This window comes from Guyanagaster necrorhizus, assembly GCF_019112545.1.
Source record: "Guyanagaster necrorhizus MCA 3950 unplaced genomic scaffold BT62scaffold_9, whole genome shotgun sequence".
In the NCBI taxonomy this organism is placed as follows: Eukaryota; Fungi; Basidiomycota; class Agaricomycetes; order Agaricales; family Physalacriaceae; genus Guyanagaster; species Guyanagaster necrorhizus.
Genome location: NW_025064888.1, coordinates 661,281 through 688,312, shown reverse-complemented (window position 1 = coordinate 688,312; position 27,032 = coordinate 661,281). Strand labels below are relative to the sequence as shown.

General features: G+C 48.4%; 13 protein-coding genes across 13 annotated transcripts; 7 read left to right on the top strand and 6 right to left on the bottom strand.

The window, feature by feature from the left end:
* Positions 1-213: 213 nt before the first annotated feature.
* Positions 214-2,123, bottom strand: BT62DRAFT_947782 (uncharacterized protein). Its single transcript, XM_043188035.1, has 8 exons — positions 1,985-2,123; positions 1,871-1,897; positions 1,667-1,824; positions 1,522-1,617; positions 1,381-1,459; positions 996-1,327; positions 668-943; positions 214-609 (listed from the first exon to the last, which is right to left on the bottom strand). Exons 3-7 carry the CDS (start codon positions 1,736-1,738, stop codon positions 686-688), a joined length of 837 nt encoding a protein of 278 aa, XP_043041159.1. The 5' UTR covers positions 1,739-1,824; positions 1,871-1,897; positions 1,985-2,123; the 3' UTR covers positions 214-609; positions 668-685.
* Positions 2,124-2,243: 120 nt separating this feature from the next.
* On the top strand, positions 2,244-3,562 carry BT62DRAFT_787007 (uncharacterized protein). The gene is made up of 4 exons (XM_043182280.1): positions 2,244-2,478; positions 2,526-2,685; positions 2,733-3,227; positions 3,275-3,562. Exons 2-4 carry the CDS (start codon positions 2,535-2,537, stop codon positions 3,283-3,285), a joined length of 657 nt encoding a protein of 218 aa, XP_043041158.1. The 5' UTR covers positions 2,244-2,478; positions 2,526-2,534; the 3' UTR covers positions 3,286-3,562.
* Positions 3,563-3,740: 178 nt separating this feature from the next.
* On the top strand, positions 3,741-4,338 carry BT62DRAFT_930686 (uncharacterized protein). The gene is made up of 2 exons (XM_043185984.1): positions 3,741-4,075; positions 4,123-4,338. Exon 1 carries the CDS (start codon positions 3,805-3,807, stop codon positions 4,063-4,065), a length of 261 nt encoding a protein of 86 aa, XP_043041157.1. The 5' UTR covers positions 3,741-3,804; the 3' UTR covers positions 4,066-4,075; positions 4,123-4,338.
* Positions 4,339-4,559: 221 nt separating this feature from the next.
* BT62DRAFT_930685 (alpha beta-hydrolase) lies at positions 4,560-7,279 on the top strand. The gene is made up of 9 exons (XM_043185983.1): positions 4,560-4,939; positions 4,993-5,068; positions 5,122-5,322; positions 5,373-5,598; positions 5,651-6,395; positions 6,450-6,505; positions 6,564-6,957; positions 7,012-7,022; positions 7,080-7,279. The coding sequence occupies exons 1-9, from the start codon at positions 4,856-4,858 to the stop codon at positions 7,273-7,275; spliced, it is 1,989 nt and encodes a 662-aa protein (XP_043041156.1). The 5' UTR covers positions 4,560-4,855; the 3' UTR covers positions 7,276-7,279.
* On the bottom strand, positions 7,221-8,704 carry BT62DRAFT_786764 (acyltransferase-domain-containing protein). The gene is made up of 3 exons (XM_043182279.1): positions 8,235-8,704; positions 7,833-8,182; positions 7,221-7,779 (listed from the first exon to the last, which is right to left on the bottom strand). Exons 1-3 carry the CDS (start codon positions 8,585-8,587, stop codon positions 7,415-7,417), a joined length of 1,068 nt encoding a protein of 355 aa, XP_043041155.1. The 5' UTR covers positions 8,588-8,704; the 3' UTR covers positions 7,221-7,414.
* BT62DRAFT_930680 (uncharacterized protein) lies at positions 8,662-10,057 on the top strand. The gene is made up of 4 exons (XM_043185982.1): positions 8,662-9,164; positions 9,218-9,337; positions 9,385-9,550; positions 9,599-10,057. The coding sequence occupies exons 1-4, from the start codon at positions 9,114-9,116 to the stop codon at positions 9,868-9,870; spliced, it is 609 nt and encodes a 202-aa protein (XP_043041154.1). The 5' UTR covers positions 8,662-9,113; the 3' UTR covers positions 9,871-10,057.
* Positions 10,058-10,835: 778 nt separating this feature from the next.
* On the bottom strand, positions 10,836-13,673 carry BT62DRAFT_1061077 (alpha/beta-hydrolase; the record flags this gene model as incomplete). Its single annotated transcript, XM_043178615.1, has 12 exons — positions 10,836-11,570; positions 11,623-11,845; positions 11,898-11,978; positions 12,032-12,274; positions 12,331-12,448; positions 12,493-12,623; positions 12,675-12,814; positions 12,868-12,916; positions 12,963-13,099; positions 13,149-13,272; positions 13,322-13,527; positions 13,586-13,673. 12 exons carry the CDS (start codon positions 13,671-13,673, stop codon positions 11,281-11,283), a joined length of 1,830 nt encoding a protein of 609 aa, XP_043041153.1. The 3' UTR covers positions 10,836-11,280.
* Positions 13,674-13,885: 212 nt separating this feature from the next.
* BT62DRAFT_930677 (uncharacterized protein) lies at positions 13,886-15,145 on the top strand. The gene is made up of 4 exons (XM_043185981.1): positions 13,886-14,322; positions 14,376-14,540; positions 14,591-14,752; positions 14,804-15,145. Exons 1-4 carry the CDS (start codon positions 13,922-13,924, stop codon positions 15,066-15,068), a joined length of 993 nt encoding a protein of 330 aa, XP_043041152.1. The 5' UTR covers positions 13,886-13,921; the 3' UTR covers positions 15,069-15,145.
* A 661-nt stretch (positions 15,146-15,806) lies between these two features.
* On the bottom strand, positions 15,807-16,619 carry BT62DRAFT_930675 (uncharacterized protein). Its single transcript, XM_043185980.1, has 4 exons — positions 16,571-16,619; positions 16,367-16,500; positions 15,964-16,316; positions 15,807-15,902 (listed from the first exon to the last, which is right to left on the bottom strand). The coding sequence occupies exons 2-3, from the start codon at positions 16,442-16,444 to the stop codon at positions 16,074-16,076; spliced, it is 321 nt and encodes a 106-aa protein (XP_043041151.1). The 5' UTR covers positions 16,445-16,500; positions 16,571-16,619; the 3' UTR covers positions 15,807-15,902; positions 15,964-16,073.
* A 106-nt stretch (positions 16,620-16,725) lies between these two features.
* Positions 16,726-17,384, top strand: BT62DRAFT_930672 (uncharacterized protein). Its single transcript, XM_043185979.1, has 2 exons — positions 16,726-17,121; positions 17,185-17,384. The coding sequence occupies exons 1-2, from the start codon at positions 16,932-16,934 to the stop codon at positions 17,265-17,267; spliced, it is 273 nt and encodes a 90-aa protein (XP_043041150.1). The 5' UTR covers positions 16,726-16,931; the 3' UTR covers positions 17,268-17,384.
* A 392-nt stretch (positions 17,385-17,776) lies between these two features.
* BT62DRAFT_891460 (uncharacterized protein) lies at positions 17,777-18,512 on the top strand (the record flags this gene model as incomplete). The annotated part of the gene is made up of 4 exons (XM_043183071.1): positions 17,777-17,920; positions 17,964-18,041; positions 18,091-18,241; positions 18,304-18,512. The coding sequence occupies 4 exons, from the start codon at positions 17,777-17,779 to the stop codon at positions 18,510-18,512; spliced, it is 582 nt and encodes a 193-aa protein (XP_043041149.1).
* Positions 18,513-18,676: 164 nt separating this feature from the next.
* On the bottom strand, positions 18,677-23,807 carry BT62DRAFT_1075023 (uncharacterized protein). Its single transcript, XM_043179077.1, has 16 exons — positions 23,613-23,807; positions 22,960-23,559; positions 22,857-22,905; positions 22,230-22,804; positions 22,004-22,180; positions 21,537-21,947; positions 21,197-21,482; positions 21,076-21,138; positions 20,792-21,012; positions 20,392-20,734; positions 20,233-20,336; positions 20,084-20,186; positions 19,701-20,032; positions 19,460-19,650; positions 19,065-19,404; positions 18,677-19,010 (listed from the first exon to the last, which is right to left on the bottom strand). Exons 1-16 carry the CDS (start codon positions 23,790-23,792, stop codon positions 18,774-18,776), a joined length of 4,212 nt encoding a protein of 1,403 aa, XP_043041148.1. The 5' UTR covers positions 23,793-23,807; the 3' UTR covers positions 18,677-18,773.
* A 1,346-nt stretch (positions 23,808-25,153) lies between these two features.
* On the bottom strand, positions 25,154-26,410 carry BT62DRAFT_980146 (UPF0029-domain-containing protein; the record flags this gene model as incomplete). Its single annotated transcript, XM_043189487.1, has 6 exons — positions 25,154-25,321; positions 25,372-25,433; positions 25,481-25,586; positions 25,643-26,117; positions 26,166-26,268; positions 26,326-26,410. The coding sequence occupies 6 exons, from the start codon at positions 26,408-26,410 to the stop codon at positions 25,154-25,156; spliced, it is 999 nt and encodes a 332-aa protein (XP_043041147.1).
* Positions 26,411-27,032: the final 622 nt, after the last annotated feature.

The following is a 27,032-nucleotide window of genomic DNA, read 5'->3' as shown; positions in this document are numbered from 1 at the left end:
CGAATAGCTACAGTAAAGCTCAGTGTTACCACTGCAAACATGATTTACCTGGAAAGATGAAAGAACTTCGGACCCCGTTTGATAGAAAATTTCGGCGTGTTCACATACACGCATAACCAACAGTGAGACAACAGCAGACTTGTAGGCAGGAGACCAGATAGGCATCCACTCAAATTTATGGTGACATGTTACGAATCTTTAGATAGTGGTCATCGATCTCGACGTCTTCTGTACAGACAGTCTAGACCTTTGCACATACTGCGTGGCCACTGTCGTCCAATGAACCCGGGGGAGAAACGAAGCTTCGCAATATGATATTTTCGTTCAGATTCATTTACATCCAGAGATTAGGTCGAGGTCTGATGGACAGCTTCGTGACATATCATAAATGTCGAAGTCCTAGCTTCAGCGAAGGAGAATTTGATGATAGGAACGAAGAAGACGAGAACCTCTATAAGAAGAAAATGGACATGTGTAACTCCAGAGTGCAAAAGAGTAGATGCGGTCAAAAGGCAAAACAGATAATGGGAACCGGGAGAGCGATAAAAACCGCGGTGTTCACGGGAACGATATAGTTTTACAAATATAAATACCAGAAAAATACACAACCTAATCAATTGAAAGAGTGAGTGAGGTATCGCACTTCTGGGTGTGCGCTGATACTCACCCAACACTAAACTCAGGGTCACACCTCATCGAAATCTGGTTTTCCATCGACATCGTTTCGAAGGAATGATGCTGACTGTCCCATTCCACTGTGCACAGAGAGTTCCCACTCAGGTAGTTTGGTTGAATCAGTGACGTCGGTCGAATCAGTGGCACCACTGGTATGCTGAGTCTTCCGAATAAAGCTCATGAAGCGCAGACTCGATTGCTTCGGAACAGCCGGCTCGAAGGCAGTTCCCAATCCGGACCGCACAATGATCATAGTCGGCGCGATACCCTGACAAGTGAATAAGTCAAGGACGCGCTAAGGAGGGCAAGGAAGGACGGACATAGATTTGCGTAGCAGCGGGAACCATAATAGCTTGTGCCGGATGTCTAATCGCAAACAAGACGATAAGAATGAGCTGAACGACTAACACTAACGTTCCGGATTCGACCATTATGCTCATAGCTTTCGGTAGGGAGTCGTCTTTGTCCGGCATTGCCTTATTCATTTGTCTGGACATGTACCAGATTCTGCCAACGATTAGAGCTGTAAGGAAGAAGTTGCAGCAGAGGGACAACGCAAAGCCAGAGGTCCCGAGGGGAACAATTGCTGCTGGTGCCTGGTTTGACGTCGCATCAATTTTGTTGAGAAGACCTAAGCTCGTCATGCCGCAACCTGCATTTCGGTATGAACATCGATTAATGACGCAATCCAGTATGAAATCGAACCTAGAGCTCCCAACGCCATTAAGAACGGGAAAATAGTGACGCTATGATCCTTTCCCCATACCAACCAGCAACGGTATATCTATTGGATCATGGTCGCTTAGCCTTGAGCACTGAGCAGAATCTATCATCTTGGGGACCTACTAGGACAACTTCCGCAGTGAAGTCGGTAAAGTAGAACAGCGCATCCGCTCCTTCCAGCAGCTTGGTCTCTTCTGAGATCGGCCGTGGATGGATGAGCTATACAACACAAAATGAGCTTTTTACAGTTGTCAGATGAAGACTTCACCAGTCCATCGTAAACATTATGGAAATTGATCGCAAAGCGGGCAGTACACAACGAAAAGAGAAAGCAGGTCATAAAAATCAAGGTGTCTTTGTTCTTCACTGTGCGAGACCTGAGGATAAGGACGACGAGAGCTGTGAAAACCAATACGATATTGATTCCTGACAAATAAGTAAAATTCGATGATAGAGACAATGTCAGGCTCACCATAGAGAATGGCATCCACTCCAAATCCTATGAAAGTTGCATCGTCAGACGTGAACGCCATATCCAACGACCTGAGGGGATCGAATGAAAAGATTAGAGAGATGGTTGCTTAACTGTTGTTACATCATTTGACGATTCGAAAGAAGGTGGTCAAACAAGCACAACTAGTACTGACACTGTCCGATCAACGTGATAGAAGGACATGATGGACTTCAACTACGTGTCCCCCCTCCCCGCGAACGCGATTAGATTTTGAACACCATTCTAGAGAGGCTGTAAATAATGATTCTCCTTTTTATATTTGTGGCTTATTTTAACTTGTATATGTTGGGCCTCTCGGCAGTCAAATCAACTTTTATTCTTACACGTGGCCCATGCATCAGCGCCATGCGTGGGGCGCTCTTTCCTCAGGGCCGGCCCCATCTCGCGGTCATCAGCCCTGAACGTTGTTTCGTACCCCTTTGGAACGAAGACTAACTGGAATCTCGACCCAGGGAAGACGGAGCATAAAAATTGCTGTGTATACTCGGAGCACAGAGCTGTACTAGCTGTAGCCGTCTCGAAGCTTCAGCGTCAACAGCCAGGATACAGTAAACCTCGTGACTTAGGTAAGTGAACAACCTGCGAGACCAGGCATGCTCTCATTTCCATCTAGCCTTTCCAGATGTTTCCCCAAGTTTCGTCTAATGACGGGCACCTAATACATTTGCTCTTCATCGCGTCCGTATTCGCTTTGGGTACTACGGTCCTCAACGCATACCACAGTTTGCATTTGCGTTCTCATATGCTTGCGTCGCGAAATCATAAGGAGTATTGTACGCAGTCCAAGTTCTTGATTGTGACCCTCATTTATGTGTTTCAGCTTATCTTGGAGATGATTTCCCTCCTCGAATACCGAGCTACATACAGCCTGCTGCGATGGAAATATTAAACGGCAGCGATATCTATCCTTTAGACGATGACAAGAAGTGGGCCTCCGTTGTACCCCCAGGCCATGGATTTGTTCGTATGGGTCAAACGGGTCGGCCTTTTTCCATTTCTATGGGCCATCAACTTCACTGTCTCAACGGTATTCGCTTTGCGTATGTCGCCGCCCGTAACAACTATTTCTCTGACCCGGGCGACATCATCACATCTTTCAATCATGCCAATCATTGCTTTGATCTCATTCGACAAAGCATTCTATGCAACGCAGATACTACGCTGGTTCCAGCAGGAGAGTCTGGCACACCAGGGACGCTCTACGGAAGCCTCCACCGATGTCGTGATTGGACTCAAGTACGTTCATTCGCAGCCAACAACCAGAGACATTGGAAGGGGGTGCCTCTTGAACCAGACTCGAAACTGTCTTCTGCAGGTATGCCCCTTTCAGAAGATCATGTGGCCCAATCTTATGATCAACAGATGGCTGGTGAACGAGTTCGTATTAACATGCAGCGGTACCAGGTAATGGCGCAATATACTTAGCAAAGCGGCATTATTTGGCTCGGACCTAGACCTTTCAACGAGGAAGAAACTAATGATTTGTTTTATCATGGAATGAATCTAGACTCTCTTGTACTGCTAGTAGTAAGGTTCGTATTATAAATGATATCTCCGGACTGGATACGCTCAAGGACTTAATAATATCCTAACTGGTGTATGAGAAGTCTTATCAGGGCTGTTTTTCATATCCCACTAAGTCTATACCCCTTTTGTTAGATCGCGGCAGCTCCGGTTGGTAAGGGTCTGTAAGCGCTCGGCAAGTATTATAAATCTCATTCCTTCAGAACCCGAGCTTTACGGCACTTAATACAATCAACCGAATTTGAAACCAGTTTAGGTTGTGTATCATGTGTTCCTCCTTCGCTTTACCGCTTTACCTTCGAGGGATATAATTTCGTGTGCGTCGCACCGGGGTAGTCATCGAGTTCATCGTTATCCTATCGACGGTCATGACACGCTCTTCAGACTATTACGAACCACTTGCTGTCAACGATGCGTCCCAGCCGCCCTCCAACCAAAAGGGAGATCGGCCGATCCTGCTCCAATGGATAATCATCCTCATCCTTGTAGCCAATGTCGTCGCTGCTGTCGTTGTATTTTTGGCCACCCAAGACATTGTGCGGTCGGTCAGAGAGTTTGGAAGTTTACCCATTGCGATAGAGACTTTGTCTCGCCCAGACCCGTTCATCGGGTTGCGAAAGACTCATTAAAACTGGAGAGGTTCGTGCATTTTTCCCTCTTCTCGTCATCGACTTATTCTAGAGCAGGAGAAATGGCGGCGCTGGGTTATCACATTTGGTTTACAGCTCCTAAGTGGCGTGTTTTTGTTCGGAAATATAATGGTACAGCAATATGCCAATAGTGTCATAATCTAAACCGCGTCTGAAGATGTTATTTCTATTGGAAACTGATTCAAGACGCCGGAATATTGCGACCTATACCCCAGCACAATTTTAAATAAAGTCGATATTTGGCCGGCAGTCTCGGTCCGTGCGTCTACATTCCGTCCTGGTGGCCCCAACCTATTGTCGACAAAGCCAATAGTCTTACTAAGGACCATCACAATCGAGATCAAGTTTCATTCACTGTAGGACAAAACTCTGAACTACATTGACGCGTCTGATTTACGTCTGTTGGGAATACATCGGCCCTGGACCTTGGGCCGCTTTCTGCGCAAGTCCATGTCATCATCATCAGCTTCCTTCTAATTTTGTACTTGACGGACCATGTGAAGAATTGTTGAAGCGCGTATCACTCCGCTTTTTTCGAATCTTTTCATCTTCAAGGAATGATCCTTTTTTACTGTTCATTGATGTCGCGGCTTGCACGGTACACCTGCATCAGTAGTCAAAAGCCTACATAACCCCAATGTATGATATGTTGGGTAGCCTCCTGCAAACTGAAGTAGCACGGCGAGTTGGAGAGGGCACACTCAACCATCACGGGCTTGGATTGAATCATTTGCCTGCAGATCCTGAGCCTACTCAGAAGTTCGACAGAATGAGCCCAAGCGCTTCGTCACTGCCCCGCGCGCCTTACGGAACATGGAAATCGCCCATCAACGCCAAACTGATTTCTGAAGCGGTTCGTACTCTATCCGCTCCATCGAGGACCGTTAGTGTTCAATAAACCTTCAGGATCTCAGTGTTGAGGATCTACTAGTCGACGATATAACCCGGAATCTATATGTTCTGGAATCGAGACCATCAGAAGGTAGCTAGGACGGACAGTGACCTGATGAAGCGAGTGCTGATGGGTTGAGCCAGGCGGAAGAAATGCCATCGTTTCAGCAACCGACAACCAGGATATATATGGGGCGAGCTGGAATGCCCGCTCTCGAATTCACGAGTACGGTGGAGCCCCTGCTCTGGCGTACGATGGACGAGTCTATTTCTCGAACATTATGGACGGCAGGGTGTACGAAGTTGACGCCACTAAAAGGTCCATACCAACTGCAGTGACGCCAGGTATGTGGATTTATGTTTGCTTGTTCATCCTTTCACAGGTTATTGAACAGAGAACCCGAGTTACCGCTACGGTGATTTCACGTTGCACCCCAAAGACAAAAAATGGCTTGTATCCATTCTTGAAGACCATATCGTCGACAATGCCACAGGCATCAAAACGTCCCTTATCGCCATCAACACGCTGACACAAGAGTTCAAGATAATTGTTAGCGGTGCCGACTTCTACAGCAGTCCGCGTTTTAGCCCGGATGGTCGTTTTATCGTCTGGAAAGAATGGTACGCTCTCTTAGCTGACGTCGGGGCATTGAATAGAATGCCCGTTGGACAGGAATTTTCCCTACATGCCAATTCAAGCGAGCAACCTTATGTTGGCACCTTTCTCTATCCCCGATGACCCGGACGCATTTCCATCTGTTGGAGCCGCAGTTCTAGTGTCTGGTGGGAACGGAAAGATAAACGCAGAGCCAACATGGACTCCTGCGAATGAACTTGTCTTCACGACGGACAAGGATGGTTATTTGAATCCATGGATACTACGCGGTGTTTCTGGTGCCGCTCCTAAGCCAGAGCCTCTGTCGTGCGTTGTCATACAAGAAGAATTCGGAGAGCCCTCGTGGTTCCTCGGGCTTTCTAGTTTCGCCATGTACGATGAGCGCCGTGTCCTGTTCTCGTCATTCCGCAGTGGGAGGTCCCAGCTTCATCTTGCCAACCTCGATACGGGGGTGTTCCTCCCGGTTGAGACTCCTTTTGTCCTTATACAACACGTTCGCAACTTGGGAGATGGCAAGGTCGTCTTTGTTGGGAAAAAGGCCGATGATAACTTCGGCGTCATTGAGTTCAGCTGGTCTGAGCAAGATCACAAACCCGTATACAGAGTGCTGCGGGAGAAAACTGATCTGCCCTTCCCGAAGGAACTCATCTCACTACCAGAACCGGTCGAGTTGCAAGTTCTTCCTGAAGCGAGGACGACTCATGTTATCTTGTACCTCCCTAAGAATCCTGACTACTTAGGTGGTCTACTAGGCGAACTACCACCTGCTATCTTTAACCTTCACGGAGGGCCAAACTCAATGGTGAAAGCGTCCTTTCCGTCATAAAGCGTTAATCAGACTTATTTTGGAAGGTAGCTGGACCAGGCGCTCGATTGGACCAAGCAATACTATTCATCTCGTGGATGGGCATGGTAAGTTGTCATCCTGATAAGGGCGAAACAATTTCATTGATTAAGACTACTGTGACAGGATCGATCTCAACTATAACGGATCGACGGGGTACGGCCGAGATTACATGGATCGTTTGCAGGGACAATGGGGTGTAGTTGACGTTAGGGACTCTGTTGAAGCCCTGAGAGAGCTAGGTAAGCGTGGACTGATCGACGTCAAACGGTCGGCTATTCGTGGTCGCAGCGGCGGAGGCTTTACGACCCTGCAGACGTTGTCTACGACAACCGATAGCTTTCAAGCTGGAACGGCGTGGTTTCCCGCGTCAGATCTCATTGCATTGCATGTAAACTGCCACAAGTTCCAGTCGCAGCATATTCCTGGGCTTGTTGGAGCGCCGCTGGAAGAGGATTCAGCTCTGTGGAAGAAGCGTTCACCGTTCTATCAAGCAAATCAGATCAAGGCGCCAGTGCTGGTATGTGGATATGTGCCCATGCATAAGTATTTATCTCACTCGAATTATGCAAAGATCATGCAAGGGTGATTAAAACGGTTCATTATAGGTGGAATACGGCTTATGTGACTACCTACTTACAGGGCTATTGACCGCATCGTTCCACCCAAGCAGACACGGGACATGGCTAAAACTATAGAAGCTAATGGCGGATTAGTGAAATATATCGAGTTCGAAGGCGAGGGACATGGGTGGAGGAAAGCTGACAGCATCAGAAGATCAACTGAAGAAGAGCTGGCATTCTACCAGGAACGGTTCGGACTGACAGAAGCGCCCTGAGGGTCTGAAGAAAAAAGTCGGACCTGACGATGATGTCGAGGACAATGTACTCACCAAGGCACTGCCTGATGTCTTCGATTGTAATGCTAGTCTTCATAATAGAATTTCAAAGAAAGCATAACTATTGCACTCTGCCACATTACGCCGGTCGTCCAACCAGAACCATGCCTTCATCCTCCTCCGTTTCCGTTCCGGTCTCGCTGACTTCGCCCTTCACTTTATCACTTCCACTCTCGCTGGGCGTTGAGGTCTGAGTCCCCGCCACCGCCAACGGCGTCTTCTCTGAGTCTCCTTCAGTGACATCAACAGACGGCTTCGTTTCTGCCACGGTGGTTGTTTCTACAGACTCAGTCGCTGACGAAATTGAATTCTTCGTTGTCTTCTCTTGAGAGGGCGAGTTCATTGATATCTCGTTTAAAACCTCCATCATCTGTTCATGAACACGAACTGACAAGGCAGAGGCGTCCTCGGTTGTTAGACCTGCTGTTTGTATCGGTGGAAGGGCTACGCAAATATCGTAAAGAATAGAATACCAGGACGGAAGACAAGATGCTCACCTCGGACCTTGATCTTGCCCGTCCCGAAAAAACCCTTCCGATACAACCACCAATAATTTTCCGCGACGATGGGAACGATGGGAATCCCGGATTGTATCGCGAGGTGGAAGCCGCCCTTTTTCAGCGGGAGCAAGTTATTCTGTTCGGAAAGATGCCGTGTCCCTTCTGGATACATCCATAGAGACACACCACCTGATTTCATGGTTTGGCCTGCAGCCTTTAGCGAGCTCACGGCGCGCGCGTTATTTCCCCTGTCAACGAAGATAGCGCCAGACATGATCATGAAAGGTCCAAGAGGAGTCCACCGTATAGAGCTCTTGGCCATAATGGACGTGCGTCGCGGGATAAGCCTACGTCACAATTAGATTCGAGTTGTGCAGAAGGCGACGAACAGTCGCTCACCTGCCGACGATGAGGATATCCAAAAATGACTGGTGATTTATCATCAGCACCGATGGGCGTTCTGCGACTAGATGCTCCTGTCCTTCTATCTCGATTTCGATGTTCATGACCTTGCTTGCCAAAGCATAGAAACAGCGTGCAATCACGATGTTCACGTCATATCGCATGTTCACCAGCGACATTCCCGCTGCGATGGCGGCACCCCATGTCGCGATGAACGTCAGGGTGCCGATATACATCCCAAGGCGCACATAGTATTTTCCCGTGGGAGACGAAGCAGCGACCGACCGGAGTATAACGACGGGTACAGATATGTATGCCAGTGGTTTGATGATTGCTGCGAGGAACGCCATCGCCTATAGGATAAAAGAGAATAGGAGTGGGATGAGCAGTATCGCACGCTGCGCCAACGGGATACAGCGTACGCACACGCTCAATGGGTAATCGGAGGGTCTTTAAACAGTGCTGCCCTCGGCCCGAGACCCGCGGAGTTTGAACTTGACGCGCCCCAAAAAATGCTGGTGTTCCTCTACAAGGCATGACCGACACCACGCCTACTGCAATACCCAGGGCTCTGTCTTCATCCGATGGTGGCGGTAATGACTATGCGATGGATCCTTATTTCAGCTGGCTGAAACCTTGGCAGGAGGGCTTGCTTCACCTGATAGCCACCGTGAAGACGTGCCTCTGAATACGACGCAGAAGAATGAAGATGAGAAAGCCCAGGGCACTGATGCAGGGGGAAAAAGCACATCCTCACCTTCTAGGCCCGCCAATGTCCAGGACGATAATTCTACTTTAAGCCTTCCAGCGGGACCAGAACCTGAGAGGACCTCAGATCCTCTTCAGATCGCAGCCCAGGCATACCCTTGGATGTACATGAGCTCTACACTCGACGCCTGTTTCAAGGGCGCCGAAGCGGCTGCGAAGGTGCGTATGCGCTGCCATTGTCAGTGAGCGATGTGCTGAAGCATCTGTTACAGAAAGACCTGGAGGCAAAGGCAAAGGAGCTAGAAGCCGAAGAAGCCAACATATCTGACGAACGTATTCGCTTTGAAGCTGAAAGACTGATCGAGTTCTATAACGAGCTTGCCTCTGATAAGGTGCCTTGGCTTTTCTCACAGCTTGCATATTTCTGACAGTCTCTCAGTTCGCGAAGGAAGCACCAATAATAATGCAAAAGTTCCTGTCTCATGGCGATTCATGCACCGAGTGTGAATCAGAAGCTCTCAGAATCTCTTCGCAGGACTTTGACCTCGATTACACTGAGGGCCCTTCGCCTTTGACTATCCTTAACTCGATGTTAGAAAAGCTTGGTTTGTAATCTATTTCTGTTCAACGGCATTTTCTTACTATTCTATCAGACCGTCTTCAGGACGAAGCTATTGAGCTGAAAACACGCATCTCTGACTTGGATCCTCCAGGTAATGATGGAGAAAACGAGGAATCTACTGCAGCCAGGGCGCAGATAATACCCTTGTTCAGTGCTTGCCTTCCTGTTCTCCGCGCGAGGACGGCGAACTTGGCTGTGGCGCAACAGCTGATCGAAGGCGTCAAGGAGAACTATTCAGTGACGCTCCATTTAAAGATGCTGGAAATGGACGATTCGGATGATTATGATTCGGAAGACAATTGACACTAACGCATACCCTACAATTTTCATGAGATATATCCGAAATGCTTGCTAGGCTGAGTCCAATGCTGAGTCCTTGCACAAGACAGTCTGAAACCCTGATATCGAAGAGTTGAAAATACCAGCAAAAGAATTGGCTAGTTCATAAGCTCCCCTGCGCTAGGTCGAAAGAGAAGACGCCAATCTTTGGAAACGATCCAAAGGTAGTTTTTTCGGTCGGTGCCTTCAGGTTCTTTTGTTCGGCAGCTTCTTTTCTATGGTCAATCCGATTCATTATGGGAAAAATAAGAGACTCCAACGGCGGCCAGACATAACTAGGACAGACTGACCAGAAAGAGAAAGCAGGACTGAATTATGGACTGAGATAAGACAGGTTCCGTACTGCGGTTGGTTATGCGCGACGCAAGCTTCTTTGCGAGTCTTAGTATACGAATGTTCCGTAAACAATCTGCAATAATGCGAAGCGCTTGCAATAAGACATGAATATATGAACAATGCCTGCCGCGTCCACCGCGGATAAACTGACCGGCAAGAGAGATGGAGAGGAATGAGCTACGCTCCTAACACAGAGACAAGCAGAACTAGAAATTACCAAAGACCAAGACCAAAATTTACGGACGGAATACTGGAGTTCATACCTCAGGTAAGTATCCAAGGCGCACGTCTGCATATATTTACCCGTCCCGAAGCCTCGAATCCGTCTCTAATGGATCTCTCAGAAAAGCGGCGATTATCTAAATCGGGTCGAAACCACACAGTGCGAGAGGAAGTCTGTCGTAGGAACTCGCGCGGGTGCAGACACCGCCAGACACCGAACTATAAACCGTCTATGCGAAGATGATCCTGGCCCACTCTATCGATATATAAGTCAGTTACCATCCGATGATGAATATGCGTAAGTGAACTCAGTGCTAGAAATTCGAGAAATAGAAGCGCCGGTACCAGCAATATATCGTCCAAGGGTCCTTAGGATAACGTCCATCTTTGCCTTGTTGTTTGTGCTTGGCGCATCCTTGACGACTCAAGCGTCTGTTATCCGTCGTGGTTCGTTCTCTCGACGGCTGTCTGAGTGTGCTGTGTTGACTGTTTCAGCAGATGCGACCGCTCCCTCCCGCTATAGTCGCCCGCGAAATAGCTGACACCACTTATATCCGTATGTCTGCCCTTCTTGTGGTACTTCTAAGCTCATTCAAATGGACCACAGGTGCCAATGTTGGTATTGGAAAACGTGGTACAGCGGGAATCTTCGTCTGTCCCTGAAATGACCATGGAACCATCTCCTCGTAACGTCTGGGAGTATAAAAATTGGTTAATGGGACTGCGAACCTTGAGGGCGAACCAGCTCACAAATCAATGATTCGTGAGTGAAAATAACAAATTATAATAATCCACTATACAGAAAACCCCGACCGATTATTGGTTCCCCTTATGATAATCCTCCTCTTCATCACTGTCCCCCAACTCAAATATCGGTGGCTCCAGAGGCTCGACGGCACGTTCTTTCCCTTTTCGTTGTCTATACGCGCCTTCATCGCCATTCTCATCTTCCAGGGGAGCATTGAGCGGTATGCTCTCTTCTTCGCCTCGGTTGTTCATCGGTAGACGCAATTTGCGCTTGTTCCCCATTCTACACCACAAGCAACCGACGACGACGAGACATATGAGAACGAGAACAAGGGCTGCTGAACCAGCATTATAGTAAGCTGTCGACTGTAAGGACTCGGATGGGGAGAGTATGGAAGAAGGGTAACGCACCTTCCCACATAGCCTTGTCTTGCTCGGGCGTTTTCGTTGATATGGGTGCTGGTGCCTCCTCAGTCTTATCCGTAAAAAGTGGTTTGGCGTTGTCCCCGATACTGCTTGGAATACGCGCCGAGCCTTCGAAGATTCGGGAGAAATCGACACCCATGAATCGTAGTATCATATCATGCACTACATTTGGTGCATCGAATGGTGCCATATGTGAGGTGTCGAATACCTATATAGATCCCGTCAATGTCTATGGAAATCAGTAGTAGAGTTGAGTCCACCTTCGCGTAGGTTAGATTCCTTGAGCTGACCCATGTGCCAGCAGGGCTTCCATCTACTGTCCAAGATTGCGTCTGCACTGTCTGTATGGATGCTCGCATGAGTAACAAATTCTTCTCATGACATTTAGGCGTACCCCAAGGCCTGTTGCTCCACTCCAAGTCATAGTTGCAATCATCGACTCGAGGCCAATGTGGTTACATATCATGTCTTGGTCCCCAGCAAATATGAGAACAGGTATTCTCTCTATCACACTCGGAAGAACAGTGATCGATGAATTTAGGTTCTTTTCTTTCAGTTCTGTGTGAACACGACCTCGGCATTCGGTCCACGAAGTAGAATGGTCCTCTGCATGGAGGGCACGTACAACATCGGCGCGCTGCAAGCACTGTCAATTTCATACCCTAAACGAGTATAAATCAACCTAGGACATACATCTAGATAATTTGTGACCGGCTTTATGTCTGGAGGCCAGTTCATTCCACAAGCAGGGTAGGTATCGTCAAGTCGTACATCGTAAATGTTCATGCACATCTCCTTTCCATCCGCACTGCTAGTGTTGAATAAATGGCCATAACCAAGAAAAAGGAAACTTACACGCGTCTCCGCACCTTTGACACTTCTAATAGCAGACCTTCACATTCATCTACAACAATGGGCTCAGTGCCGCTTATGCCTTTCATGGCCTGTATACAGTCGTCCGTTTGCTTCCGCGCCTCTTTCCAAGCCTACATATACGTGAATATAGCGTCATGGTAGGTTCAGCATGAGACGCTTACATCCGAGTTTTCTTCCAATATGCCAACCTTAACCATAAAGTCAATGTAAGAGGGGTACTGCGAGCTCGCATCTATCCAGCCGTTGCCTATTGCAGCACCTTTTAGGGGTACGCCGAGATTCGAATTCAAAATGGCATCGGCTAGCCAGCCATAGGCTGAGTAAGAACGCGAACAAGAAGGCTGCGTCGCGCACCAAAATACGGTATATATTGTCCGGCGTAGCTCTCGCCGGCGAGGTATGTCTGGAAAGACGTGAGATTTGAAGTATGCGAAATCTAAGGAGCGTACATCTGACCGCAGATACTCCGGGAATACTTTATAAAAATTGCGCATGAATTCTATTAGTTGCTCTGAGGCCTGGTCTAAAGTGTGGACATATGAATCAGTGCTCGTATAAGAGAAACCAGTCCCAGCGGGCTGGTCGACTAGAAGTAAGAGTTCAGATTGATTGTGCAAGACAAGGAGAAGATTTACCATAAACCATAGTGGTGTATTCTTCCCAGCCGCCTTCCACCGTCTTGAAACCGCCCTTGCCGTCCATCCTCCAAGGCCCGTTCTCCATCATAAGTCCATCAAAAGACGAGCAGCCAGGCCCTCCCTACTTGCTATCAGTTGAATGTGTATCTAGCGGCTACTTAACGACGCACGTTGAACCAAAAAATAACTCTGTCTCGGTCCGCTGTTCTTCGGTTTTTGACAAGTACGAAATACAGGTGTGCTGTCACGTCTGTTGCCGGCACCGTAGCAGCTTTTGGGTCAGACGAAAGATGCCCCGCATATATCTTCAACGGATGATCTGGATCTTGGTGTATGTCGGGCAAGGACGGCACATAGAAGGATGCTGCGGAGGGAACTGTACGTCGACGTGGTCAGTAACGACCTGGGAACCAGAGAACAAGAATTGCACTGACTATCTGTTGGAGCGGCACGAGAAAAAGACGAATACAGTAACATATATCCCAGCACCAGAAGCGCGTGTGAGTGGAAAGTTTGGAGCATTGTTCCTGCCAAATGAGCACGGCTAGGTGGCGCTATGCTGCTGCCAGCGATTTAGTCGTATTGGAGGCTCTTGTTGCCAGTAATAAAGACGGGGAAAGAGCCTATAGACAAGAACAACCTCGGCAGTTGATAAGAATACGTGGAGAACGAGTGAAACCCAATCAGGCAACACGTCCAAATCTTCTGATCGCGGCCACCGGAAATAGCGTCGGCGACCACATGGCTACGTTGCATTATCTGCCTCCACCATGAAATCTTTCGGCGTCTACTGGATCGCATTGGTCTGCAGTGCTTCTCTCGCCAGGGCGCAGTATTTCTCAGAAGGATGGAGACCAGGCCAGGCTATACCTTCTGAGGCTCCCGTTCCCACTTCCGCGCCCTTTTCTGCTCATTCACAAGAGAAATCAGCTCCACTACGTCCTAGTGACCTGCTGCGTCTCTTCGAGGCGAAGACTTGGCTTACTTCTGAGCCAGCGGTGGCTCTTTTTTCGCGATTTGGGATTAACATAACGGAAAGATTGGAAGCTGCTGAGGTGCTCCCTTGGGACAACCGGATTCCTCTTATCACAGACGAAAATTATGAGGAAATGATTGTCAACGAAGAGCTTACGGAAGAGGAGGCGGAGGAACGCATTTGGGCGTTGCTGATGTTCGTCACCACCGTATTCATCCCCGTGTACGTGCTAACAGTGCATCACGTAGTTCTGGCAGCGCATCACGACAGACCGGAATATCAACGTTCGTTGATGAGGCGTTTGATGAAGCATACAACCAGACTCTCATCGGTGGAGATCTCCCAAATGTACGTTGGGGCCGGATTGATTATTTCAATGTCACCTACATCACGACAAAATGGGCCGTGTGGCAGTGAGTTATTTCACCGGTGTTATTCTTTCTCATAGCTTGAATATATGTAGGGCACCTTTCATTGTCGTTCTGACAGATCGTGGGCAGACGTTGCGCTTCTACCGAGCCCAGAACATCCGTTTGCGAGATGGAGCTTTCCGTGACTTCCTTCTAGCAGAGGCTTGGAAGAGTACTCCGCCATGGAAGAGCGCATTTGCACCGGGCGGCGAAAGGTAGTTCGTTCCTACTGTATTTCCCTCCCAGCTCAGCTTGTCTTGCTCTAGGGAGTACATCATGGACTTCTTTGCCACTTGGATGACCAAAGTCTACAACGTGATCGTCCGACTTCCTAGCTTTATTCTCTTGATATTGTCTGGGACAGTGGGATCGCTATTAATTGGCCTCATGCACCGAAATCCTCCACAGCAGGCGGTACAGAGGACAGAACCTGTTTCGCAACCTGTTTCTCCCCCTGCTTCAGGTACCAGCACGGAAACGGGGTCCCGTGGCTCGAAGCCAGCCACTAAGCAGCGAAAATCGAAGAAGTAATGGGTTATTGATGGAACATGCTTATTGCCCCTGCTTTGTTACTCATAGATGTACAATATACGACATTACAACTGCTTGTTTATTGCTTTAAGTGTTGTCACTTTTAGATGTTCAGCATGCTCGCTCTCCCAAGGGACATCTACTTTGTGGGCTGGATAAGGCCTCTGCTTGCACGTCTTATTTGAACCGGCGTGTTGTTGCCCACTGGATAGCCATACTCATCTTCGTATATATGGCCATACTTCAAGAATTGAGAGTCTACAATGGAAGAAACATTCTTCTCGCTTTGTTCCCCAAGACAGTGCCTGTCCCGTTTGCCGTGGTGAAGGATGGGACTCGTGCGTGCAAAAATAATGATCATCTCGCTGAGCCACGTAGGTAGACTTGGGCCAGTCCCTTTGACACTCTGTGATAGTGTACCCAAAGTTGTGCACTTAATCGACTGTCATCAAGTTTCCGGGGACTGATTCGAGTCTACGACGTAGCGCCGCGTGCGCGACATATATAACTCATTATCATGCCAAGTTCGATTGCGTTGTTTTCATCTGTTCTCCTGAATACTCCCGTCCCTTGAAGAACGTTCTGATATTATAGCCACTATTTATAACTGGGCGAAGATCACTTCGGTCAAATTCAACGCTGAAGCTCCAGGAGCTATTATATTCCCCCAGTGGCACCCATCGTCTGAGCTATGACACGGTTCAACTAGTCTTTACTGTTGTGAAGGTCCTTATTGTCCGCAGAGTATATCTTGTCGAATTTGAGGCTTGAGATTCGCCAAGGATTACCACCATGCGACCGGGTAATTCGTGAGACTTCTAAGAAGTAGTGATCCTAGATACGAGTTCACCTTTTACGCGCACAAATATTAAAATAGCGTCAGCGAGATGCTCACCCCGTTCTGTACAAGAGTTTTTTCGCCGGCTTTCAGAACAAGCGTAGTTGCGACGTTAGCAGTAACCGGTACATTTGTCGGAGGTGGGACGGAACCAGGCTGGGGCAGGTCTATGAGGAGTGATCTGTATTTCTACGAACTATGGCTGGGAAGAAGGTAGGGGCAAAAGCATACGTCGTTATATGCTGAGTTTTCTCCAGCCCTCCGATAGATCTTTTCCATAATTCGATTTGTTCTTTTCTTGTCACATCAGTAGCCTCGCCACCTAACAGACCGGTGTAATCCACGCATATGTTGTCAGTGAACACTTCTTTGTCGATGTCATCCCAACGCAGGAGATCAACGTAGAGCATCTGACTCGACAGTGAGTGCAGGTGTTCAGGGACATGATAAAACGAGTGACCATCTTGGTGACAGTATCATGGATGTTGGCTTCGTCTAAGAGATAGTCGATCGTTGAGTGGGATGTTGTCAAAGTCATTACTGGTGTCAATGGTGCCGAGTTTCCGTCTTGTATATAAGTAACATGATATCGTGCTGCCATGGTTGAGTCACATCCTTCAGTCATAGCCGAGAATGAAAGGGATGGCTTTGCCCAGATTACTACCTTTCTCGTTGTTACTGATCCCAAATGACTGGCTATGGGCCGATTTGAGTTGCGCCATTACGAAGGTGCTCCATATTTGGTGTGCCGACGGGACACATAAACCGCAAGACCGATTAATACAATGAATTACTTGACCATTATTTGATGTGTGCTGACGGGACAAGTGAGCAAGTGCTCTTAAAAAGGACTAGAACATGGATCACAGTGAAACGCAAGCACGATGACGGTTCTCATCACTGGTGGTAAAGAAAAAACTGCTTCCTGCCTTACGCGCCTCCTGAAAGACAGAAGTAAACTATTCCGCTAAAGATCCTATAGACGAGTTTCCCAGCCGTCGATTCGATTGGCTGGACACTGGGATATGCAATACCATGGTCAAAAGCAGAGGAATGGATATGGTACTTTCGATGAAAGTGTTCAGAATCACAGATTAGATTGTCGAGGGAAGGGAAGACTGTTGAGCACGAGCATCATAGAACCAGGAGGTCCTGCAGCTGGTAAAGTCCATGAGTATCTTGTTAGGATAGAAGTTGATTATTGTGTGCTCCGACCTACATGGACCATGAGTGAGTTAATTATCATCAAGAAGGCAATTGGCGAGTTTAATGTATTACCAGAAAAACTCTCCGGGCAAGAACTCCGTACAGTCACCACACAGATATCGGCACGAACATCGCCTTCATTGCCCTGTGTATGATATTCTTGTCCTTTCAGTACCCCTTCTCACAGGTAATCTTTCACTAAATAATGCAAGCTGTACATTGAACAGGATAACGACAAAAAAGTAGAATAGATGTCTTCGTCATGGTTTTACCAGACCGTCAAAGCCACATAGTAGCACGCCCCGAGGCGGGGTACGGCAGGATACAGGAATATGACGACACACGCACCACCCTACATCAAACCCTACATCCAAGTCAACACTGAGGTGGTCTTGAACACAGAGCGAGCTAGATGGCGTTGCTCCTTCTCGTGAGTGCCACCCCGAAGGGCACACCTTCGCTCCCTCAACTATGAAAGTAAGAACGCCATACAGACGAGTTAACGCCTGCCGCTAGAGCTGACGCTTCGATGGTTGAGTCGGACACTTGAAGAAAGAAAAAAAACCTACCCGAATAAGCTTTATACCGCATTTAAGCGGAGATTGAATACAACGGACGGCAGTGGCAGGGGTCGTCGGCCCGCGTTACCTTAACCATAACTTCCATGTCCCGTCTTTCGCGTGCAAACCTGAAAGCCAGGGAATCTGTTTTCGCCAGTGGACCGGAAATATACAAAGGTGAAATACAAGCAATATGTCCGCCTAATCTAGCCGAATGCGTCGCGACCATGGAGGACTGCTGTGAGGAGGTCAGACCTCTTATTTCAGACGAACCGCTCTAACTTTGTGTAGGCGTACGAAGCACAGTTACTCCTTAGGAACGGGACATATGACTACCCGCGAATGGCAAATGTTTTGCGGAACGAAAGGGTAAGTCAACTATCTTCAGCAGAAGAACAAACGCGAACAACAAATCCAGGTCTTTCTCCTTATCGATGAAAGCACGGTGAAGAAGTACAAATCAGACCTGATTGATGAAGTTGAACCTGCGATACATGAACTCATAGAACGGGCTGAGCAGGGCCTCAAGTCTCTTCAGCGAAAGCAGGCTCAACTTCAAGCGAAGGTTCGTTCGCTTTTGCTCTTCGACCTTTCTTTGTCAACAACAAACGACATTTCATGCAGGTTCAAGTCGCGAAAACAGCACCCTCTCGACCCACTTCAGGCACAATGGCGCAGCATAAGCTTGAGCAAAGACGGTTACATATGCTCACGAAGAAACGTGAGCAGTTGGAGGAAGAGTGCGCGTCCCTAGAGGCAGAAGTGCAAGCTCTGGTACGTGACATTTTTGACTTTTACATGGCACTGCCGCCTCATGAAGGACAGGAATCTAAATCATGACGGTGAACATGACTCGTCCTCATCCGGATGACGTGTGCGTCAGGACTGCCATCTTGAACGTTGGAAATGCCGATGGGGCTTTTTGGTCCACGTCGACACCCCGTGTCATCTGTCAGCCGCATCAAAGAACACATCCTCTAAGTTGCGAAGAAAGCCCTACGTGTCCATACGCATGTACCACTGCACATGATCGGTCCAAGTTTGCCTTCCGAGCTCAGTCTCGCAAATAACTTGCCGTTTTTTCTATATGCCATTCATATCCTACACTGCCTGCAATTCTCCTATCAGCACCGTGCCGGCCAATTCCCCTGCTTCAAGTCTTTGAGGACCACCAGCCTTCCGTTGAGGAAGGACCACCAGACCGTTTGCGCCACTCATACTCGCCACCCTACTGGACCTTTGGCCGCCCGTGCTGAACGCCTTCAGTCCTCCTTCTCCAGCGCGTATCATAACTCTATGGAACTCCGTGCGAGGATCCAGATTCATGGAGGATTGCAACTGAGAAAGGTGAATCAACATTCAATTACCCAGAGCCGCAGGCGGAACGCATACCTGGACCTTCGCACGAGGTAGCTGGCACTTGCTCTCTGGCCAGCCGCCCAATTTGCGTAGCGCAGGCACAACGAAGATGTGGAATGTGACTAGCGCAGAGGATGGATTCCCTGGAAGAGCAAATACCGGCTTGACTACGCCACCAATCCAAGGAATTGTAGCAAAAGTAGTGGGTTTTCCGGGTTTGATAGTTACGCGGCCAAAGTGTATGGTCCCGTTGAAATGTCTTTCGATGACCGGTTTGAGCAAGTCTGTTGGACCCATCGACGTTCCGCCAGTGGTGATGAGGATGTCAGCATTATCGAGGCCTTTTTTGATGGCATTGACATGAGCAGGAATACTGCAGAGAGCATACGGTCAGCTTGCGACCAGGGGGGGGATACAAAGGACTGTACTCGTCGGCAACTATGCCCAGGTCAACGACTTCGTATCCCAGGCCTTGAAGAGCAGCTTGAAGAGAGGGCCTATTGGTATCCCATATTCCTCCCCAAGACAAGCCATCATTGGGAGGAATTGGCGCTTGTAGATCAACGAGTTCGTTCCCCGTACTCAAGATCCCGACAATCGGCTTCCAGCGCACTCTGACCTGAGCAACATTTCAATTTGGATACAATGTAACAAGAGCGCACCACATACTTCCTTGCAACCAACAAAGGCCAAGGTGCCGATTTCGCCTCCGGGACTCATGATACACTCGCCCTTTTGCAGGACCAAATCTCCCATCTTGACGTCTGACGCAGCTGCTCGAACATTTTCACCCTTGTCTACTTTGGCAAGGAGCTGAATGTCCACCTCTTCGCCGTCTTCGTCCGTCGTTATTACCCGAGTGTCTTCGACCATGATCACAGCGTCTGCACCTCCAGGTAGCGGAGCACCTGTGTTGACGCGGCATATCTTTCCAGGCAAAAGGGATTTTGACTGTTGTGGTGTTGTCACGGTGTATGTCCCATTAGCGTCGATGGCATCGCCTGTCAGATGGAAGTCTTGAGCCAGGAAAGTTCACACGGAAGGAAACTCACAGATGACGGCGTAACCATCTACGTTTGTTGTTGGAATTGCTGGAACATCGTGGGAGGCGTAGACATCCTGGGCTAATACATATCCTGCTAGAGATGGTGTTACCTGTATGTCATAAGTACAGATCATGGATGGCCCTCTTGATACCTACCGGGAGAACCGTCTCTTCAAGGGGTTTAACCGTGGTCATGATCAGATCCATGGCATCTTCGAAAGATATCAAAGGAAAGGGAGATATGCGATGTCTCGTAGATACTAGTAGTGGAGAAGTCAGAGATAGTTCTTCTTGGATACAGATACAAAACCAGACCCGATGCAGATGGATCATGAGTGATGTTCGTTCGAGGCTGAGGAATGCTATGCCCATGATGGTGGTGATGGTGTTGGTGAGATGAGCCCATTCGCGAATGCACTTGCTGGCCTGTACCTCCTTTGATCAGCTCAATAGCATGCTTCAGCACACCGCCTTGCAAAAGGGCTTCGATATTCTCTGTGACTGCCTTGGTGCTTCCCGGGAGCGTCACCACCAGCGTATTCTTGATCGTCCCCGCGACAGGTCGAGAAAGAGCCGCAAGTGGGGTATGCTTCAACGACGCCGAGAGAAGAAGATGGACGATACCAGATGCTTCACGCTCAAGAAGGGGTGCGATGGCCTGGTAAAGCCGACAATTAGCTAGAAAGCGCTGAAACAAGACAATCGCTCATCCCACTTCCGGTGTTCGGTCTCGCACGCCAAACCCTGTCCCGCCAGTGGTAATAATGAGGTCGACAAGTCCTGTATCAGACCAGAGCTTTACGAAATATTGTATGCGTTGCACTTCGTCTGGAACTATTTCACAATTTGGGCAGGACAACCCAGCTTCTTGAAGGAGAGTAACTAAAGCCGGCCCTGATCTATCCGCACTGGCATCTTTGAAAGCAGTGTCGCTAACTAGTAGAATTAGTTCCATTCCTGTTATCTTCATGGATATACGCCACCTGTTAGTACACCTACACGAATTGACATAGTGGGTAAGGATTGAGTAGGTTGGATTACCGATAATTGGCCGGGAATGCACTATGACGCAATCTTGTAAATACATCTTTTCCGATTGTTGTACTTTACAAGAAAAGACGCTCGGCTCTGTACAACCCGATAGCCGCAGAAGCTTGCTGATGCGCCAGCTTACTCCGCTGTCTCCAGTCAAGACGCGGCTCTTTACCCTCCTCAGTAGCTTTCAGCAACCGCCTCTGCGCCTTCACAAATGCCTCCAGAGGGACCCGCAACTGCTCCGTCTCGTCAATAGACAGTATCTCAGGCTCAATCCGAGCCCCGATTTTGCGAAGAACACGATGCGCGGGAGCATGTTGTATAAGTGTCAGCAGCGATGAATCTAAAATGACTTGAGTGAACGTAACGATCTACGGGGAGTGTGATTAGCAGGCGGGAAAATCTTGTTGAGGGGAGATACGAACATCATTCATGGAAGGCAGATCTGCACCTTTCTCATGTGCCGCGGTGACCGCAACCAGCACGCCCTTTTCATTCTTTTCAATTACTTTTTTGGATGGCATCAGGCGAACATCCCTGCCCGCCCACTGCGCCAGCCACCCGTCTAATACGTCCAGTAAGCATACGAGGTCCTCAGCCTCAGGCAAACACCTCCAGATGGCTAGCCTTAGCGCAGCTGGGGAGCAAGGGTATTGCACGCATGAGCTAAGAAATTGGGGTAATGAAGGGGTGTCAGCATTTAGAGGCGTGATACCGTCTACTTGCATGGCATCTGATTTTTCTTGTCGATGCCGGGCTATTATATAACGAAGAGAGTCGACAATTTCGACCTCTAGTAGATCAGGGACCTTTTTCAGGGCCATAAGTATCGATGTCTATGATGGGTAAAGGTCAATCAAAACGTCATCCATAAAGAGGGAGATTGATATACCCAGTCATTCCGTAGTCTGAGCAAACTCAGAAGGCCAGGCTGGACCATACTGGCAGTCACAACGCCCCGTTCCAATAAATGCCTCACAACTTCAGACGAGTATGGGAGGTTAGCAGGCTTTTCTGGTTGCAACACGGCTGTCAAAACCTCTTTCACGAAGACATAGCTGAAAGACACCTACAAAAAAATCAGCTATTTATGTTCATGAATAACAATGATCCCCTACCTGAGACTGGTTGCCCTTCGCCTTTTCTTCCCACTTGGAAAAAGACATGCTCGCGTTCTGGGGCCTTCCTTGCTCCATGGCTGAGCGCATCTCTGTCAAAAGCGTCTCCTGCGATGTGTCAAATTGGCTCGTCGATGGCCGATGGGCAAGCCAGGGAGCCGCGGCCGACGCTCGTCCCATTGCATTGGCTATCGTCGACGACGCAGGAACTGCATATGGAACTACCAGCACGCTTGACCTTGATGTGGATTTCGCCTTTTCAGATGGACCGGGTGATACTATCAACAGCGCCTCGGAAGAAGTGGAAATGAGAGAAAGGGTTGTTTTGTCCTCTGAGCCGGAAGGTATAGCGAGACTGTGGGAGGCTAGGAGGACGGAAAATTTGAGATCCCAAAGCAGGAGAGCTATTTTTCTGTCTGGATTTGGGGTTATACCAGCGAGGAGAACGTGAGATGAGTTGAGGGCGAGGATGGAGGGGGAATCCAAGGACGTAAGGTTGATGGTTTCGGAGGTAGGGGATACTTCGAGAGTAGAAGAAACTTCAATCTGGAAAGAGTGCCACGATCCATGACGGCCTGGAGATATGGAAATTAAACAAGGAAGGATCAGGACACTGAATTGACATACTGAGAATCGTCAAATAACCAGAAATACTGCACGAAATGTCTGATATATCCTGGAAATCTGATCAGTCCGAATTGTCATATCGCATCCGCAGTGATGGTCGAACCTGTATTGGGATAGTGCTACTCCCAACGTTAGTGAGAGTGCGATCCTCGCCTACGAAAAAGGCTCGAACGCGCGTATTGTCACTGCAAGATTCTAGAAGGAGTAGGACAGAGACCGCACGCGTGTTATCCATCAAGAACGAACAAGATTCACAGGAGAAGCAAAAGCTTTTCAAAACGGTGTCTTGTTCGGGCGAATTATACGTGTGTAGGACTTTGCAATCGGCATCTAGCAGTGATATGTCTCCCTTGTTCGAATAGGCGAGGATAAGAAGGGGCTGACGACAGCAGATGTACATTCCAGAGAGATCATGGGGCATCTGTCTTGGAGTCAAATTAATGGCATAGAGAGAGAAATTTGCTCGCCGACTTGCCAGAAAAGATTTCTTTTTGCTTTCAGCCAGATTCGTCGAAGAATCGTCTCTCCATGTCCATATTGTCCTGTGCTCCTCTTCCTTAGACAAGTCGGAAGACGACGCGATTGCCGCGTAGGTCGTATAGACGGGTCCAGCACCATCCAAACTGCAGTAGGATATGGATGGACAAGAAAATGAAGTTGCGGGCCCCAGAGTGTGTGAGACAATAGGGTGCATCGTTGACACCTAGTATGGCTGCGATTATAGAGGAACGAGAGGGACGGAAGAGCGAGACGCACATCCAGGATATGTACACCATCTCCTTGAGCAGCCACGGTCACGTAGCCATCTGAGCTGGTAGATGTTGCGGTATGAGATGCATACACAGACGACTTGCCGTCCTTTTGAGATTTCTTTTGCAGTCGTCTTGAAGTCGCATAGGAAGAAAGGGAGAACGGCTCCTGGATAGAGGATTCCATGGCGGTGAATTTTTGTGAAACGGAGTTCTGATTGGTCCTTGCACCGGTCCGAAGTTCCACGTGGCCTCCACCCTCGAGGGAAAGGTTCTGAGAAAACACCGCGACTACTTACTGACAGCTACGAAGACGCTACGTCTGTAGTTACTATAAGAACATCGAACTGAATTTTCATTTCTCCAATGTCAACCTGCACTAAACAGGGTCACTGTGACAGTCAATTATCGCCTTTCTCCGCCTGTCGGCCGAGAGAAGATGCTAGGTGGGAGTTTGCTCTTTCCAGTTATCTATACCTTTTGATTCCCCATTCTAGACATGAAGTCGGTGCAAAGAGGTTGGTGTCTTACAGATTCAAAGTAATCCGAACTACAACAATTTTCAGGACATATACTGCGTGAGTACACGCGTCTATGTCGCGTAAAGATGCGCTTATCTTCAAAAGTACGGAGTGTCAGTGACTGAACTGGCCGCTCCACAAACTTCCTTGCTCAAAATCGAAAAAAAGGAACGCAATCCTGGCCAAAGATCCAGCTCGTGCAGCGAGCGCGGCTAAACTCACGAAATACGCCCCTAAAGTTTTCCATCTTACCCTGATTGACTTATCGGTAGGGGAAGGTTCGAATGTCCCTCCAAACTCAACGTTTTGCGTTAAGCAGCCATGCAGGCCCTCGATATCATTAACCATCCCGAAAATGTCGACCGCAAGACTTTCTACATCCGAATGAAACTCTATCCTAATTATAAAAATCGTGAGCCGGATGATAGGTATGTCCTGGCAAAAGGCCTCATGTTTCCCAAGGAGGTGATGCTGGATCCTTTGCCGGCTGACAAGCGTGATCATCTCGTCGAATACATAATAAAGGGGTAGAATGGTTTCGTCAAGGGCCGCGGCGAGATTGGCGTCGTTCCAGTAATGATAGAAGAGATGGAGGTAGGCGCCGATGGAGATACAAAGACTAGGAATGGCTGTTGCCTACCTCTCGCGTTGCCATTCACACTTGAAGAGGCAAAGATCATTATGAGACTGACCAAATGGGATGACGTCTTCTGGGTTGGTAGTTGGCCACCTCGATTCTCAAGTCGTCCGTTACCGATAGATATGCCTTTGCAGGAGGCTCGTCTTCGAGATATCTTAGTGGTCCCAGAGGCGCAATGGAATGATGTCGTTCCGTGCACATTGTGTGCTCCCGGAACACCTATTGAAGGATAACCCAATTGAGTACTTTGTCAACAATGCAGTCGAGATCCACTTGAATGACCCTGGTTCCAAGGCCAACGGCACGTAGTTTGTCACGTATGATACCACAATTGCCTATGTTGTAGTACCATACGCTCTGTATAATTCCAAACTTGCCAGTTGAACTTCAATGTTTGCGTCCACGCGCCGACGACTTTTTTGAAGCTGGTTCATCCAGAAAACCGCCTAATTCCAACGCGTTCCGAGCGGCCTGGTTGATGTGCTTAAACCGGTCCGGTCCAAGATGGATGCCTCCAAAATATCGTGTCACTATGACAAGGACATTGTTGATGTCCTATTAATCGGTAAGTAGCAGGCCATACAGTGATGGACTTAAGTTCTAACCAGTATTTGAAGTAAGTGTGCTAAACGTCCGCCGGCCGCAGTCTCGCCATCATCATCGTTATCTGGATCCTGTGAGTTTGCATCGACGAGATGAAGAGATCTAAGGTACCTTGGTGAAGGAGCCCTCCTACTTGACACCGCCACGCGTTGATAATCGGATGTGCTGCTCTAGCTATTCGCCGATCGGAGGAAAGATGAGAAAGAATCAAGGGGACCTAACCACATATTTTGTTATTTCATGGATATGATGATATCCATGTCTTCAACATACCATCGAGGGATCCGATATTGAGCACGCTCTGCCAATGAAGGCGCTCTTACGATCCGTTATGGGCTCGGCAACGAATATTTCTACGCCTTTAGGCAAAGAGATAGGAGTAGATGGCGCTGGATCAACTAGTGGTATTGGCACCAATGCTGCTCGATTATCAGGATGCGCCAATTCCTTCTCATCCTCCCGGAGCAGTTCTTCCGCCTTGTCTGCGTTAAGATGGTCTTCATACCACTGTATACATCTGTCCAGAACGTTCTGTAGGCCATCAAAGACACACACATTGTCCTCCGTCCATTCTACGCCATTAATGGAGATGAAGGTCTTCAGTACCGATCCAAAAAGAACAGAGTCGATTCCGAAAGCGCCGATGTACCGCGACAGTAGTTGCAGCTGGGGGGTGGACGTCGATGGGTAGGAGGGTGGTAGGGATACTAAAACCTTGATGGATACCTCATCGTGGGGAGAGGGAAAACTGCACTTTGTCATCTGGCAAATCAGTTATATGCTGAGAACCCCTCACCTTAGGACGACTTCATACCGCACAGTACCAGCATCATCATTTGATTTCCCTTCTGGAGGGTGCCATATCTGCACAGAATCATCTCCATAGATCGATTTCAGGACTGTTAAAAGCCTTGATCAGCAAGGAAAGAACCAAACGAAGTTCGTAGGACTCTTGCCCTCCAATTCTGAGGCAACCGGTTCACGATCGATCTGTAGCATCGAGATGAGATCATCTAGCTCCTCAACATCTGAAGCATCCATTGTCGGCAATACAAAGTACGGGAAGGATATCGCTACTGCAATCGGATGGTGTATAGACGAGAAAGCGGTCAATTGTCGGCATATGTTTTTCTCTCCGGTCTCCGGCCCGAGTTTTTGGGCTAAAAATAATACTTAGCACTCGGGCCGTCATCGTCCGCCTGACCTCATCTCGTCATCTATCCCAGGAGATAAAAACTTCAACCCGTTCTGGCGCAGCCTATTAGAGTACCTGTATTGTCCGTTACCGTGCATGCCAACTAGTACTTATCTTTGGCATTTCGCTATTTCGTGGTGGCTTATCATGGTTCATCAAAGTCAAGGTGCTCAACGGACCGGTTTTCCAGAACACTTCCATCCAATTTTTCGATAACTTTCTCAGAGTTGCCATGCTCACCGTTCACCTGTCCTCCGTGCGGAAAATGATGTGTTGTTGAAGGTCGTTTTCTGCACGCAATCAGCCTCCCAGGACATGACTTCGTTTCTAGGGTTCAACGTTCAACATTCACTAATGTCACCTCCCAGCCGTCGAAATGACATCTCATCCGATCCTCGACGTTGACTCCAGTGGTGTCAGCCATGAAATCAAATTTTGTGTAACAGTGGACATTGCCCTATATCCTAT

Coding starts and splice junctions, on each gene's coding strand:
- BT62DRAFT_947782 (XM_043188035.1), bottom strand. CDS start 1,738: ATGACCTGCTTTCTCTTTTCGTTGTGTACTGCCCGCTTTGCGATCAAT. Junction 1,618..1,666: donor ATAATGTTTACGATGGACTG/GTGAAGTCTTCA, acceptor TGTGTTGTATAG/CTCATCCATCCACGGCCGAT. Junction 1,460..1,521: donor TCACTGCGGAAGTTGTCCTA/GTAGGTCCCCAA, acceptor ATGATCCAATAG/ATATACCGTTGCTGGTTGGT.
- BT62DRAFT_787007 (XM_043182280.1), top strand. CDS start 2,535: ATGTTTCCCCAAGTTTCGTCTAATGACGGGCACCTAATACATTTGCTC. Junction 2,686..2,732: donor GCGAAATCATAAGGAGTATT/GTACGCAGTCCA, acceptor TATGTGTTTCAG/CTTATCTTGGAGATGATTTC.
- BT62DRAFT_930686 (XM_043185984.1), top strand. CDS start 3,805: ATGACACGCTCTTCAGACTATTACGAACCACTTGCTGTCAACGATGCG.
- BT62DRAFT_930685 (XM_043185983.1), top strand. CDS start 4,856: ATGAGCCCAAGCGCTTCGTCACTGCCCCGCGCGCCTTACGGAACATGG. Junction 5,599..5,650: donor TTTATCGTCTGGAAAGAATG/GTACGCTCTCTT, acceptor CCCGTTGGACAG/GAATTTTCCCTACATGCCAA. Junction 6,506..6,563: donor TCATCTCGTGGATGGGCATG/GTAAGTTGTCAT, acceptor CTACTGTGACAG/GATCGATCTCAACTATAACG.
- BT62DRAFT_786764 (XM_043182279.1), bottom strand. CDS start 8,587: ATGGCGTTCCTCGCAGCAATCATCAAACCACTGGCATACATATCTGTA. Junction 8,183..8,234: donor GATATCCTCATCGTCGGCAG/GTGAGCGACTGT, acceptor ATTGTGACGTAG/GCTTATCCCGCGACGCACGT. Junction 7,780..7,832: donor GGGCAAGATCAAGGTCCGAG/GTGAGCATCTTG, acceptor ATATTTGCGTAG/CCCTTCCACCGATACAAACA.
- BT62DRAFT_930680 (XM_043185982.1), top strand. CDS start 9,114: ATGAGCTCTACACTCGACGCCTGTTTCAAGGGCGCCGAAGCGGCTGCG. Junction 9,165..9,217: donor GCGCCGAAGCGGCTGCGAAG/GTGCGTATGCGC, acceptor CATCTGTTACAG/AAAGACCTGGAGGCAAAGGC. Junction 9,551..9,598: donor CTCGATGTTAGAAAAGCTTG/GTTTGTAATCTA, acceptor CTATTCTATCAG/ACCGTCTTCAGGACGAAGCT.
- BT62DRAFT_930677 (XM_043185981.1), top strand. CDS start 13,922: ATGAAATCTTTCGGCGTCTACTGGATCGCATTGGTCTGCAGTGCTTCT. Junction 14,323..14,375: donor CGCATTTGGGCGTTGCTGAT/GTTCGTCACCAC, acceptor TGCATCACGTAG/TTCTGGCAGCGCATCACGAC. Junction 14,541..14,590: donor ACAAAATGGGCCGTGTGGCA/GTGAGTTATTTC, acceptor GAATATATGTAG/GGCACCTTTCATTGTCGTTC.
- BT62DRAFT_930675 (XM_043185980.1), bottom strand. CDS start 16,444: ATGACTTTGACAACATCCCACTCAACGATCGACTATCTCTTAGACGAA. Junction 16,317..16,366: donor ATGATACTGTCACCAAGATG/GTCACTCGTTTT, acceptor CTGTCGAGTCAG/ATGCTCTACGTTGATCTCCT.
- BT62DRAFT_930672 (XM_043185979.1), top strand. CDS start 16,932: ATGCAATACCATGGTCAAAAGCAGAGGAATGGATATGGTACTTTCGAT. Junction 17,122..17,184: donor TGATTATTGTGTGCTCCGAC/CTACATGGACCA, acceptor TTAATGTATTAC/CAGAAAAACTCTCCGGGCAA.
- BT62DRAFT_1075023 (XM_043179077.1), bottom strand. CDS start 23,792: ATGGAATCCTCTATCCAGGAGCCGTTCTCCCTTTCTTCCTATGCGACT. Junction 20,337..20,391: donor TCATGATCCATCTGCATCGG/GTCTGGTTTTGT, acceptor CTCCACTACTAG/TATCTACGAGACATCGCATA. Junction 19,405..19,459: donor CTGGGCATAGTTGCCGACGA/GTACAGTCCTTT, acceptor TGCTCTCTGCAG/TATTCCTGCTCATGTCAATG.